Source organism: Podarcis vaucheri (assembly GCF_965113315.1).
Source record: "Podarcis vaucheri genome assembly, chromosome: 17".
NCBI classification, from domain to species: Eukaryota; Metazoa; Chordata; class Lepidosauria; order Squamata; family Lacertidae; genus Podarcis; species Podarcis vaucheri.
Window position 1 is genome coordinate 10,018,572 of NC_138755.1, and position 12,515 is coordinate 10,031,086.

A 12,515-nucleotide genomic window follows, 5' to 3' on the forward strand; every position below is an offset into this window, starting at 1 on the left:
GCCCATGGGCATAGCCTAGGTTGGCTAGGGAGGGGAAGCTGCCCCCCCCAATCAATAAAAATACATAGCTAACTGAGATTCTGCCCCCCCCCCAAAAAAAGCCTGCTGCTCCCCCCCAAAAAAAGTCCTGGCTACGCCCATGCCGACATCCCAGAGCTAAGAGAAGAAAAGAGGAAAAATTACACTGAGCAGCCAGTCTTGTATGGTTAGGGTGGCTTACTTGAGCTGCACATGTGATGCTTAGAACATGGGTAGGCAAACTAAGGCCCGGGGGCCGGATCCGGCCCAATCGCCTTCTAAATCCGGCCTGCAGACGGTCCGGGAATCAGCATGTTTTTACATGAGTAGAATGTGTGATTTTATTTAAAATGCATCTCTGGCTTATTTGTGGGGCATAGGGACTCGTTTATCCCCCCCCAAAAAAAAATATAGTCTGGCCCCCACACAAGGTCTGAGGAACAGTGGACCAGCCCCCTGCTGAAAAAGTCTGCTGACCCCTGGCTTAGAAGGTTCTTTTATCAGTTTCTGCTTCTTTGTAGTCTGATTAATTTGAGCTGGTTTGCGGAATGCTTATCGGTTCTGATGAGAATGGGCTAGGATTCTAACAGGAACTCTTTGGAAATATTTTGATTGCTAGGCTCTGTACTATATCTGCTAGCCAGGCCCACTTCTGTCCAGGAAACTTTGAAGCAAGTGCTTGGACTACATAACTTGGATGCAACCATCAGACCTGGTACTGACAACACAGCAGAAGCAGGAATGCACACGAGTGAAGGGAAATACTTGCATTAATTTGCAAGCAGAATTTGCCTTTAAAAATGTTTAAAGAATCAGGTAAAAAGGTTATGGTTATGAGAAGCTGGTAAAAATAACACTTAAGTCTTAAGTTTTAAGGTTTTTTTATAAGATAAGATGAAAATAGAGTAAGGTAATATAAGGACAGAATACTATGAATTATGGAAAGGATTTGCTGTGACAATTATTAATCAAGATACAAGAGATGGGAGGAGGAGGAGGTCATGGAAAGAAGGTAATGAAATTCGAGAATTTGAAAATGATGGTTTTATTTTTTCTGTTTTTGTCTTTTTTCTTTGTAACTTTGTCTTTTTATTTCTTTGTAATTTTAAAAAAATTCTTTTTTCAATAAATATCATTTTTTAAAAAAACCAGAATTTGCCTTGACCAGCCTTCATTATAGCAGTTGCTGGATTTTTACCACTTCAGTGAGAGCTAAGCACAAGATGCAAGAGTGCAGGGCCTTTTGTGTCGTCTCCTCATTTGTCCTTTTTTCCTCTTGTCTTTCCATCCCTTTCTCCCCACATCCCCTTGTGGATGTGCTGTTGCTTATTATCCACTGTTATGGATTTCAGAGGGAACACTGAGAATTTTTTTATTTGGGACCACAGAAAGCTTACCAGAAAGGTTGCCTAAATATGAGCTGACAGCTGCAGTGCATCTCAGCCAGAACAGTATACATATAGCATAACACAGAACAGTAATTTGCATGTTTAATTCTATATGGCAGTTAAGAATCTCTTTGCAAGATGCAAGCGTGCTATTCTAGTTTCCCATTTTCTTATGACTAAAACTCTAGCAAAAAAAATACCCTTTTAAAAAAGTTGCATTTGAAGGCATTTGTCATATTTGTATCTGGAAAATTACTGCATGTGGTTTCCCTATTTTATCCCTATTCCCTATTTTATCTTTACATCAACGCTGTGAGGTGGGTTAGGCTGAGAGAAACCGACTGACTAGTTCAAGGTCAGTCAGTAATAAACTTCATAGCAGAGCAAGGATTGGGACCTGAGGCACTCTGGGTCGAATCCAGTACCCTCCCTGCGAAAACCATATCTGCTTTCTGTCAAACACTCACACATTTTAAAGAATATGAAAAGTAATGGACTAGTTTGTAGCCTTTGTGCTTGTGGAGCTGCATTTGAAGAAGTGAAGACAAAAGCTTGTGCAGCTTTCTGGCTCTTTCCTTTTGTGCTTAGAAATCTGAAGCTATCATATGATGTTCATGGGACACTGTCTTTACAGGAATCCACTGTCACGGATTACTCTGTGTGTTAATCTCTGCTTCCAGCACAAGAAGGCAAAGCAGGATGGGACAATCTCTGTGCACAGCTTCACGGAAACAAGCAAATAGCTGTAGTTTGTCATGCCCAGAGCAATGTGAATTTTGCCTTGGAAAAAGTTTCTCCGTGCTTCCCAGACAGGGTGCCATGGTAGCTCTCAAGCCTTGTGCTTCCCAGGGACACACCACGTTCAGTTAAATGGGTGTATTGTGTTATGAGGACTTGGGTATTGGAGCAGGCAATATGAGCTTGCAATATGGGCAAAGAAGGTACGTAAGTTTTGTGCTTCTAGTGAATTGGGTCTGGTTGGACAGAAGACAGGGATTCCAATCTGCGGTTGTATTATGAATTAACGCCACTCCATGAAGTTTATGCCAGTAGCTCCCTGCCCCCTAACAAATTCCAGGCTATGCTTGGGGCTTCTTTCTGGAACTGGAAGTTCCTCAGTAAATATGTCCCATTTTAGGTTGCCAGTTTGGCCAGGGTAGAACCCCTATTCTAACTTTCTTAGCATGTCATTAATCTAATGTTTTTTCCAATGATACTGGGTTCTTCACACTGGTTGTGAAGACATCACCTTGTTCTGGCCCTCCAGTTTGAAGAGCAGCTTCCTATGGCGTCTCTCTATGCAAAATGAAACATTCTTCCCTACCTCCTTAAGGGAGGAATGTGGGTACAACTCTTACCTCCCTGGCAGATAGAGGTCTCTTGCTTTCCCCCTGAGCACCAGAACTACTGTGTACTCCCCAGCAATCCTATGCTCACATTCCAACACAGGTGCTCTCTGTGCATTACAATCACCAATTGGACCCCTAAAATAAGAATCACGAGGATCCCCTGTCTGATGTCCTACTGGGAAGGCTACTCACTTTGTTCAGGTCCTAGCCTCTCCTCTCGGTCTCTTCTTTTCTAGGCTAAACATACCAAACTCCCTCAACCATTCCTCATAAGGCTTGGTTTCCAGACCCTTGATCATCTTGGTCACCCTTCTCTGCACACATTCCAGCTTGTCAATATCCTTCTTAAACTGTGGTGCCCAGAACTGGACTCAGTACTCCAGATGTGGTCTGACAAAGGCAGAATAGAAAAGTACTATTATTTCCTTCGCTCTGGACGCTATACGTCTGTTGGTGCAGCCTAGAATAGAAATAGCTTTTTTTGCTACTGCATCACACTGTTGACTCATCACACTAAGCTCTGTGGTCTACCAAGACCCCTAGATCCTTTTCACTTGTACTGGTGGCAAGTCAGGTGTGCCCCATCTTGTTTACAAAACTAGATTTACTCTCCCCACATCTAGTTCCCACCCATACTGCAAGAGTTTCTATTTAAGTTGGAGGAAAACTAAAAATACTTCCTTTTGTAACCAAGTTTGCTCTCTGCAGCTCACCAGTGGTCACCATTCTGCTGGAAGAGTTCTGTGCGACTCAAACCTTTGTTTGCAGACTCCCCATATCAGTTGGAAGATGCACAACGCATGCTTAGGATGCCACTTGTCTCACTAGAGGGAGGTACTGTGCTGAAAATGCTTACTTCCCAACAGTCAAGAGCTTTGTTTTCTCATCCATGGCTTTCCAGCAAATGGTAACTGAGTTCCCTCCCTAATATTTGAAGAACTGTGGCTCTCTCTGTTGTCCCTCTGCTAGGACAGAGGAACTGTAACTCTATCTTTTGTAGGAAACCGCTGATGGTTTGCAGGAGCTTGCCTGCCAAATCCTGGACAGCCTGTCTCCCAACTTCTCCTTAACAGGTAACTCCCATCCTGCAGGAAAGTTTGTTCTTGTATCACAATCCTCACTATTCCAAGAGAACTTTCGATTCTGATGGCTGTGGAGGAGAACCCTCTGCCTGAGGAATGTATTTGTTGGGGTGCGTGTTTATGGCAGTGGTGGTGGTCTCCCTCACCTGGGGTCTTGGGGCAGACATCCTGCCGCTCGTCAGATGCACACCCTGCCAAACTATGCCTTATATAGAACCAGCCTACGAAGAAACCCCAAAACTGACCATATATGGTGAGTCTGTTGCTGCCCAGACTTCTGCGGCAGAGTGCAAAGTGCAGTCCAAGACGGTAGCTGAAGAATTTAGCTGTGGAGGGAAGCGGGGGGCGGGGGGGGGAGATAGACCGGCCTTTTGCTGGAGCCAGCGCTCTGGTGAGCCTTGGAAGATGGAGGGTGCAAGGAGAGAAAGCGAATGGGTAGGAAGGTCTGTATTCTCTAATCATTCGGGGGTTAGCCCCAGACATTTCAGGAAAATATGAAGTTCCCTTAAACGCATCGGTCCAACTAGCTCGCCCTGCAGTTTCAGACAGGAGTCTTTCACAGCCCTACCTGGAGACGCCAGGGTCTGAACCTGGAATCCTTTGCATGCAAACTAGGAGGGTGCTAGGAGGCCATTCTTGAGTCACAAAACAGCGCCTCAAACTTGCAAACTTTGTATCTCACGGACGGGTGCCCCTTAAAAATTCCAGGTTGGAAATCTGGCCTGGCCCTAAGCCTAACGGTCTTTAACACAGCCAGAAACAAGAAACGAGCTAAGCTTATGGGAGTAAAAGGAAGATTCCATACATAATGCACCACCCCTAAAGCTGTAGGATATTGAAAGGCTTGTGGTGAGCAGAGAGCCAACCTACTTCACAGATTAGCAGGTAGTACAATCCTTGCCAAGCCATGACACAGCTGCCTCTGCTGGAGAGGCATTCTATTTTTAAATGTATTTTATTGATTTTTAAAAAATAACATGGAAGAATAACCTCCACATCCAACCCTACTCCCTTCCCACCCAAACCACCCTCCAAACACAGGTTCCTTGTGGGAAAACATTTTTCCAAAGTGTCAGGTGTGAGTGCCATTGTGAATGACGGTCCGTTGCATGTGTAAGAAAAGGATGGCCATGTCGCAATACAGTGGTACCTCAGGTTAAGTACTTAATTTGTTCCGGAGGTCCGTTCTTAACCTGAAACTGTTCTTAACCTGAAGCACCACTTTAGCTAAAGGGGCCTCCCACTGCCGCCGCAGCTCCGCCCCACGATTTCTGTTCTCATCCTGAAGCAAAGTTCTTAACCCGAGGTATTATTTCTGGGTTAGCAGAGTCTGTAACCTGAAGTGTATGTAATCTGAAGCGTCTGTAACCCGAGGTACCACTGTACAGTTATCCTCTTCTCCTTTTCCAGCCAATGCCTTGACTTCCTGAGTTAATCTTTCAGAGTACCAGGGTCCATACTTTCTAACTCATAGCATTTCAATGACTGAAATGTAAAATCTGAATGGCACCCCCCCTCCCCACTGATTAACATGGGGCAGGGGCACAATCCAATGGAAAGTGCTTCTGCATAAGCCTTCTTTAAATGAACAGATATTGTGTGTGTTCAGTTTTGCTAACCTTGCACAGGAGAACCTCCTGCTGAATTTTGCCTCATGCAGAATTATGAAGAACAGGTGGAGGGCCCTCACAAAACCCACAAGCCCCATTCCCAGTTTCCCTCTTTTAATCAAACATGCCCCCATGACTTTATTTAAAAACCACAGTTAAAGCACCCAACGAAAGCAGCGGCCCAACATGGCCTGTTCCCCATTCTGTCCCCTTTAGTGGTACCCTAGGCCTGTCACCTGAAGTGGCTGCCTCTTTCTGCCTCTGGAGAAGAGTCATCCTCCCGACGGCTAACACACCTCAAGTCTATACCCTGAGGAGCGCCTCCGCTCCCATCTTTCAGCCTGGACACTGAGGTCCAGCTCCGTGGTCCTTCTGGCAGTTCCCTCACCGCGAGAAGTGAAGTTTCGGGAACCAGGCAGAGGGCCTTCTTGGTAGTGGCTCCCACCCTGTGGAACACCCTCTCAGTAGTTGTCAAGGAGATGAATAACTGCACAACTTTTAGAAGACATCTAAAGACAGCTCTGTATAGGGAAGTTTCTAAGGATAGATGTTTTGTTGTGTTTTTAATATTTTGCTGGAAGCCGCCCAGAGTGGCTGGGAAAACCCCATCCGATGGATGGCTAATAATAATAATAATAATAATAATAATAATAATAATAATAATAGCTCTGTGACCACCTGCTGGTCAGCTCACAGTATGGCAGAACCGCTTGCCTCAGGCTGAACCTCCTGGTCTCTGGCAGGCCTAAAACACGCAGGGTACCATTGTTGGAAGAGAATCCCCTCCCCAAGCATTAACTGGTCTGATCCAGGCCTTGAGACAGAATATTTGTGGGGAAGGGGCCTTAAAGATACATTAAGGGTGAGGAGCAGCAGGCATCACAAGCCCAAAGTAAACTAGCCATAAAAACCTCTCTTTCATCATATGAATTGGCACTACTGAAGGTGCCACATAATACCCATTTTCCGCATTTGTAAGGACTCGGGCATTTAGTGTGGCAGTTTGGAATTCCCTGCCTATTGAGATCAAGCAGGGATTTTCACTGTACAGTGGTACCTCGGGCTACATACGCTTCAGGTTACATACGCTTCAGGTTACAGACTCCGCTAACCCAGAAATAGTACCTTGGGTTAAGAACTTTGCTTCAGGATGAGAACAGAAATCATGCTCTGGCGGCGCGGCGGCAGCAGGAGGCCCCATTAGCTAAAGTGGTGCTTCAGGTTAAGAACAGTTTCAGGTTAAGAACAGACCTCCGGAACGAATTAAGTACTTAACCTGAGGTACCACTGTACAGTTTTTGGCACCTGCTAAAAACACTCTTGTTTAGACAAGCCTCCCCTGGTGCTTAGAAAGCTGAGGTGATTTTAATCTGCTTTAGTATTTTAACTTCAGTGTGTTTTAGAATATGGTTGTTAATTTTTCACAATTTCATTTCTTTATTTTGGATTAAGTCCCGCTATGTTTTGCTCCCACCCACCCCGCAAGGAGAGAAAATGGAAAAAGTGTTTTGCCAAAGGCAGATTCCAAAATCTAGAAACTGTCATTGGTAAAGAGGGACCTCTGGAGAAGGTGTTCCGGTAAGTTCTTCCCAGCATGGCTGCTGTGATAGGCTTTTGTCATGAGTGGTTTAGATGGTGCCAGACCAGGGGATTGGAGTGGGCATTTTCAGATGTGAAATGTAGGCTACAATCCTATGCCCATTTACCTGGAAACAGATCGCATTTAATTCAATGGGACTTGTTTCCAAACAGACACGTAGCAGCAAAAACTCAGGTTACAAATGCTTCTCTTCTGTGTGAACAACAACCAGGCATGAGAGAGACTCAAAACCTTCGTGTGAAAAATTCCCGTTTGACTGTGAATGCCTTTATCTTACCAACACTTTCATATCTGTAAAATGGGTAGAACAGTGATCTTCCTCATAAGGAAAAAAACAACCATGATCTAAGGTTGTTAATTATGCTGATCTTAGCTGTCCTAATCTCTTTCTTTCACACACACTTTCTTTCTTTCACGCACTTTCACAGGTGTGTGAAACCTTTGACCCTCTAGATGTTTGCTGAACTACAACTCCCATCAGCCCCAACAAGCATGCCCAAAGGCCAGGGATGATGGGAGCTGGAGTTCAGTAACATCTGGAGGACCAAAGGTTCCCCACAGCTAGCTAGCCCATCTGTTCTTTAAGAAGGCAGTGGAGCAGCTAAGAATGCGAGTAGGGCTGTGGCTGGTTCAAATCTCACTTTCAGTCCCAAACACAGTAGGCAGCCATAGGCAAACAGCTGTTCTCCTTGCCTCAACACCTCCATCTTCAGCATGGGGAATATTGTACTGCCCTAGTAAGCAGGGCTGTTGCAAGGACTGCAGAGTCTGAGGGAGGGTGAAGCACTTTGAAGGTTTGAAATGTGCTACACGAAAGAGAGGTTCTTTGATGCCTGAATTGTTCATCCTGGCAATTGATGGATCTCCATTGCCCATCATCTGTGGTACTTATCCCACCCTCTGCAGGTAACAGGATTGTCCCAGAGGTCATCATTTGAGCTTGCTTAGAGCCTGTAATTAATTACTTATTACCGTTGTTTCAGAGCGTTTGTTTCTCCCCCGCACCCCATGTCCATTTGGGGGGATTAAAGAAAAGACAGCAGACCTCATCAAACAAAAATCCCGAGAACAGAAACAAAACAGAGTTGCCATCTTAAAAGCGATTTAGGTGTCCGTTTCTGCTAGTCCATTCCAAAACCTCCCATAGCCTGTTTCCTAAAGCCAGTGGCGTAGCGTGGGGGGTCAGAGGGGGCGGCCGCACTGGGCGCAACATCTGGGGGTTAGGGGGCGCAAATCCACAGGTTAGGGGGCGCAAATCCACGGGTTAGGGGGCGCAAATTACTTGCCCTGCCCCGGGTGCTGACAACCCACGCTACGCCACTGCCTAAAGCTTTGCGTGGTTTTCCTCGTTGCCTTTGCCTTCCTACCTGGACATATAGTCACATCCTCCCTATTCCCTTCTCTGAGTGAGTAGGTGCCATGAAACAAAATGCCCTGCTGTCCTGCGCACTGCTGATGTTATTAGATTTGTAATGCAACAGGCAAAAGTCCCACTCCATTAGATTATGAAGAACCTCACAACTCTCAGTCCTAGGAGACACACACACACACTGCTCCAAACCAGGCATTGTAGATGTCCTTACCTTATTCTTGACTTCAGCTGACATGCCATAGGCTGGGCCCCTGATGAAGTGTGTCGCAGACATGTTGCACACGTGCTGTCCTCTGCGCGGTTTGCTCTCTGTGTGTGTTTTGGTGCCTTCTTGGTGCACGGCGTGTCTGCCTCTGTGCTGCTTTCCCTGCAACTTTTAAAAACTCTTGGCTCTCCAGCTCTCCCCCTCCTCCTGCCCAAGGGGGAGTCCTTCCATTGGCCAGACAGCATGGCCAATCGCCACCTGCCAGGGATGCTGATGTCAGCCTGTTGGTATTAAGAAATGATGGTGTCATTTTTTCCACCTTGGGGGGCTTGGGGGGCATCCAGTTCTTCTGCTGACTCAATTCCCTGATGGATGTTTTAAATATTTACAGAAGCCCTTGTCACTTCTGAGCATGTGAAAAGAGGGGAAGAGTCGATGGATCCGACTGGCAAAGCATCGCCTGCCCACAGCTCTCCCTCCCCAGTGGTAGTGCAACCTCCTGCCTCTTTTACTCATTAGTTCTGTCCCCTTTTTCAACCTTACGCTTCTGTGTGGCTCTTTCTCCTTTGCATCTCCCTTCCACTCCCTCCCTTCTAGCATCTTTCCCAAGCAAAGCCTCTGCGCCACTCACTTTCCTTTTCATGCATCAAAACCCAGAAGGAACAAGCTAGAAAAACAGTCCAGTCATCCAGAGGGCAGCACTCCGCTGTTTGGCCAGGCCTCCCTGACCCTTTCTGCCCTAGTTCCCTTTGCTTTGTCATCTTCTTTGGCTTTTGAGTCTTACATGTTGCTCTGCTAACTGCAGTCGCTCCTTTCCCTTTTCTTTTCGCAAAGAGCTTTTGCAAACTATCAGCACGAAACAAGAAAAGTTCAGCTCTGTACTTTTTTTTCCAGCAGCAGCAGCAGCTGATAAACAAACCTGTCTCTATAAACTCGAAGAATCTAAATAGACAAGAAAGCTTTGCAGAATGAAACTACGGTGGTACCTTGGGTTACAGACGCTTCAGGTTACAGACGCTTCAGGTTACAGACTCGCTAACCCAGAAATAGTACCTTGGGTTAAGAACTTTGCTTTACAATGAGAACAGAAATCGCGCAGTGGTGGTGCGGCAGCAGCAGGAGGCCCCATTAGCTAAAGTGGCGCTTCAGGTTAAGAACGGACCTCCAGAACGAATTAAGTTCTTAACCCGAGGTACCACTGTACTGTTCAGAAATCAGGCATGGGAAGGGAACATTTGACTGAGCAACTTACTGATTTGCTGAAGCCACCAAACCGGTACAGACAATGGTGGCATTTCAAGGATGAACAGATTCTGGGATGTTATCGAGAGACAAGAAAGAATATTTAGCAGTGTGCAGCAGGGGAGCAGGACTCTCCCCAAGTTTAATAAACCCTTCTTCATTAAACTATAATAAAGAAAGGATATATTTTTTTTAGAATATCTCAGTCACATCTTCCTACCAGTTCCCTGTCTCTTGACATGGATGTGAAAAGGCTAGCAGAGCAGCTTAGCTCTTCCAAATTCTTCCTAATATATGTGTGGCAGGACAGGTTTTGGCCTAAGCAGTTCAGTTGGGCCTCAAGGTTGTCAGATTTGGCATAAACATCAGGTGGGGCAGCTGTTTCCAGCTGTGCTTTGGCTTTTAAAACTCACTGGTGGGCGTTGGGAGAAATCCTGCTGGGGCCTCCCACTATGGATCAGTGGCGTAGCGTGGGGGGTGCAGGGGGGGCTGGCCGCACCGGGCGCAACATCTGGGGGTTAGGGTTAGGGGGCGCAAATCCACGGGTTAGGAGGCGCAAATTACTTGCCTTGCCCCGGGTGCTGACAACCCACGCTACGCCACTGCTATGGATTCAGGGATAACCATCTGCCACAGCAGACTGGGTTGTGTCTGGACAATCATGGTTTCCCAAGCTCTTGCTGACTGGGAATCTGCCTTGATGGCTTCTAACCTTCACACAACATCCATTCCTTATTGCCACACTATTCCTGAAGCTGGGGTCTACCTGTTAGCAAATCTTATTAAAGAACCCTAGAGCTTTTTGTCCCATCCCTCACTTCCTTCGAGGTCCCCGATTCCCAGCTTGTGCTTCTGGAGTGACCTCAAACTTTGACACGGCTGCAAGAGACTTGAGGTCCTTTGCCAAACCCGTTCAAATAAAGCTGCCCTGTTGCAGCAGCCGCAGCAACAGCTTTCAAAGATCTCATAATTTCTCCTCCTCCTTCTTTGTGACCCTTGCACTGAAATCAAGGATTCTCCTGGTTTTGGAGAATGCATGACCCATGTCGTCTCTGTAGGTGGGCCAGAGACCAATCCATGGGTTGAAGGCGACCCTTTCCTTCCCCCCAAATTTTTTTTCTATTAAACAATTTTAAACAAACAAACAAACAAACATAAATCATAACTGAACTTGGTCCAATCTTAATATCATTGTTAAATGACTTCCTCAAATTCCCTTGACCGGATTTCATTATATATCATTGGAACGGTTTTCCAAGATAATATCTCATAAAATTTACTTAATCCTCTTAACATCTTTATCTCTTTTTATCTTCACTTAAACATGCTGTTTTATAATTTCACATATTTAAATCCTTAGCCTATCTGTTATTTTGCAAGTATTTCTATATAATTTATCTTAGCATATTTGGATAGTCTTTGAAATTCTTCCATTCTTCCTGGTGCTCCTCCTCCTCCTGGTCACGGATTCTTCTGGTCAGGTTGGCTAGCTCCGAAAAGTCCATCATCTTCATCTGCCATTCCTCCACTGTTGGTACTTCTTGTGTTGAAGGCAACCCTATCCAATGTGGACCATGAAAGGGAGAGATCATTACTGCGGGAAGTGATGCTAGAGGGGTGTGAATTATGGGCAAAATGTTGTCTGAGGCTGCTAGAAGAAGAAGAAGAAGAGTTTGGATTTGATATCCCGCCTTTCACTCCCTTTAAGGAATCTCAAAGCGGCTAACATTCTCCTTTCCCTTCCTCCCCCACAACAGACACTCTGTGAGGTGAGTGAGGCTGAGAGACTTCAGAGAAGTGTGACTGGCCCAAGGTCACCCAGCAGCTGCATGTGGAGGAGCGGGGAAGCAAACCCGGTTCACCAGATTATGAGTCCACCGCACTTAACCACTACACCACACTGGCTCTCACTGCTAGTATTGCTCTCTAGCAGAAGGGACTTTATGTGTTTCAGGGGATCATTGATCAGTGGCGTAGTGTGTGTGGGCGAGAAGGGCAATTGCCCTGGGCACATTTTTTGGGGTGGGGAGCGCATCAGTTTCTCTCTCCCTGCTGAGAAGACCCTTCCCCACCAACATTGCTGCCAACGCCGCCTGGCCCTGATAGGAACTGTTTCCAGATGGGGTGGGCATGACTCTGCTTCCTTTGGGGGGAGAGGAGAGGAGGTGGGGAGACCACAGGGGCCTACTGCACCCTCTGCTAGTTCTCGTGCCTTTCCTCCTCGGCTGCACAACCTTCACTGCTGGGCTTTGTGGAGCAGTGTTGCTTCTGCCAGGTGGGTGGCGTGCATATGTCTATCTGTGTTCCCCACCCCCCGCTGCTGGTCCCAGGGCTAAGTTGGTGGTGGTTTGGGGGCGTTGGGAGTTGTACGTCACCTTCCTTACCCCAGTCACTGGCAACCCATGATACATCACCAAGGCCATCTTAAGCATATGCAGCGCCGGGGTGCAAAGATCCACCTGCCGCCCCTAGGTTGTCCAGAGTTGTCGACCTTTTCTGGGGGAGATAACCCCCAAAGTTGTTTACCTTTAGAACGGTTGCGGGACTCACAGCGCCAACCAATGGGATTTGTTGCTGCTGTTGGCGCTGTCAGCACGTGGTGGATCCCATCAGTGGTGTAGCGTGGGTTGTCAGCACCCGGGGCAAGGC

At 46.5% G+C, this 12,515-nt stretch overlaps 1 protein-coding gene and 1 long non-coding RNA gene across 2 annotated transcripts in view; both read right to left on the reverse strand.

Moving 5' to 3' along the window:
- The window catches only part of CNN1 (calponin 1), a 38,412-nt gene extending 29,625 nt beyond the window's left edge, over positions 1 to 8,787 (reverse strand). Inside the window, exon 1 of the mRNA XM_082205174.1 lies at positions 8,631 to 8,787. Within this exon, the coding sequence (XP_082061300.1) occupies positions 8,631 to 8,693 (63 nt within the window). The 5' untranslated portion in view covers positions 8,694 to 8,787. The remainder of the gene's footprint in view (positions 1 to 8,630) is intronic.
- LOC309522167 overlaps positions 1 to 12,515 on the reverse strand; it is a 233,678-nt gene that overhangs the window by 139,003 nt on the left and 82,160 nt on the right. The gene's annotated exons all lie outside the window — the stretch shown is intronic.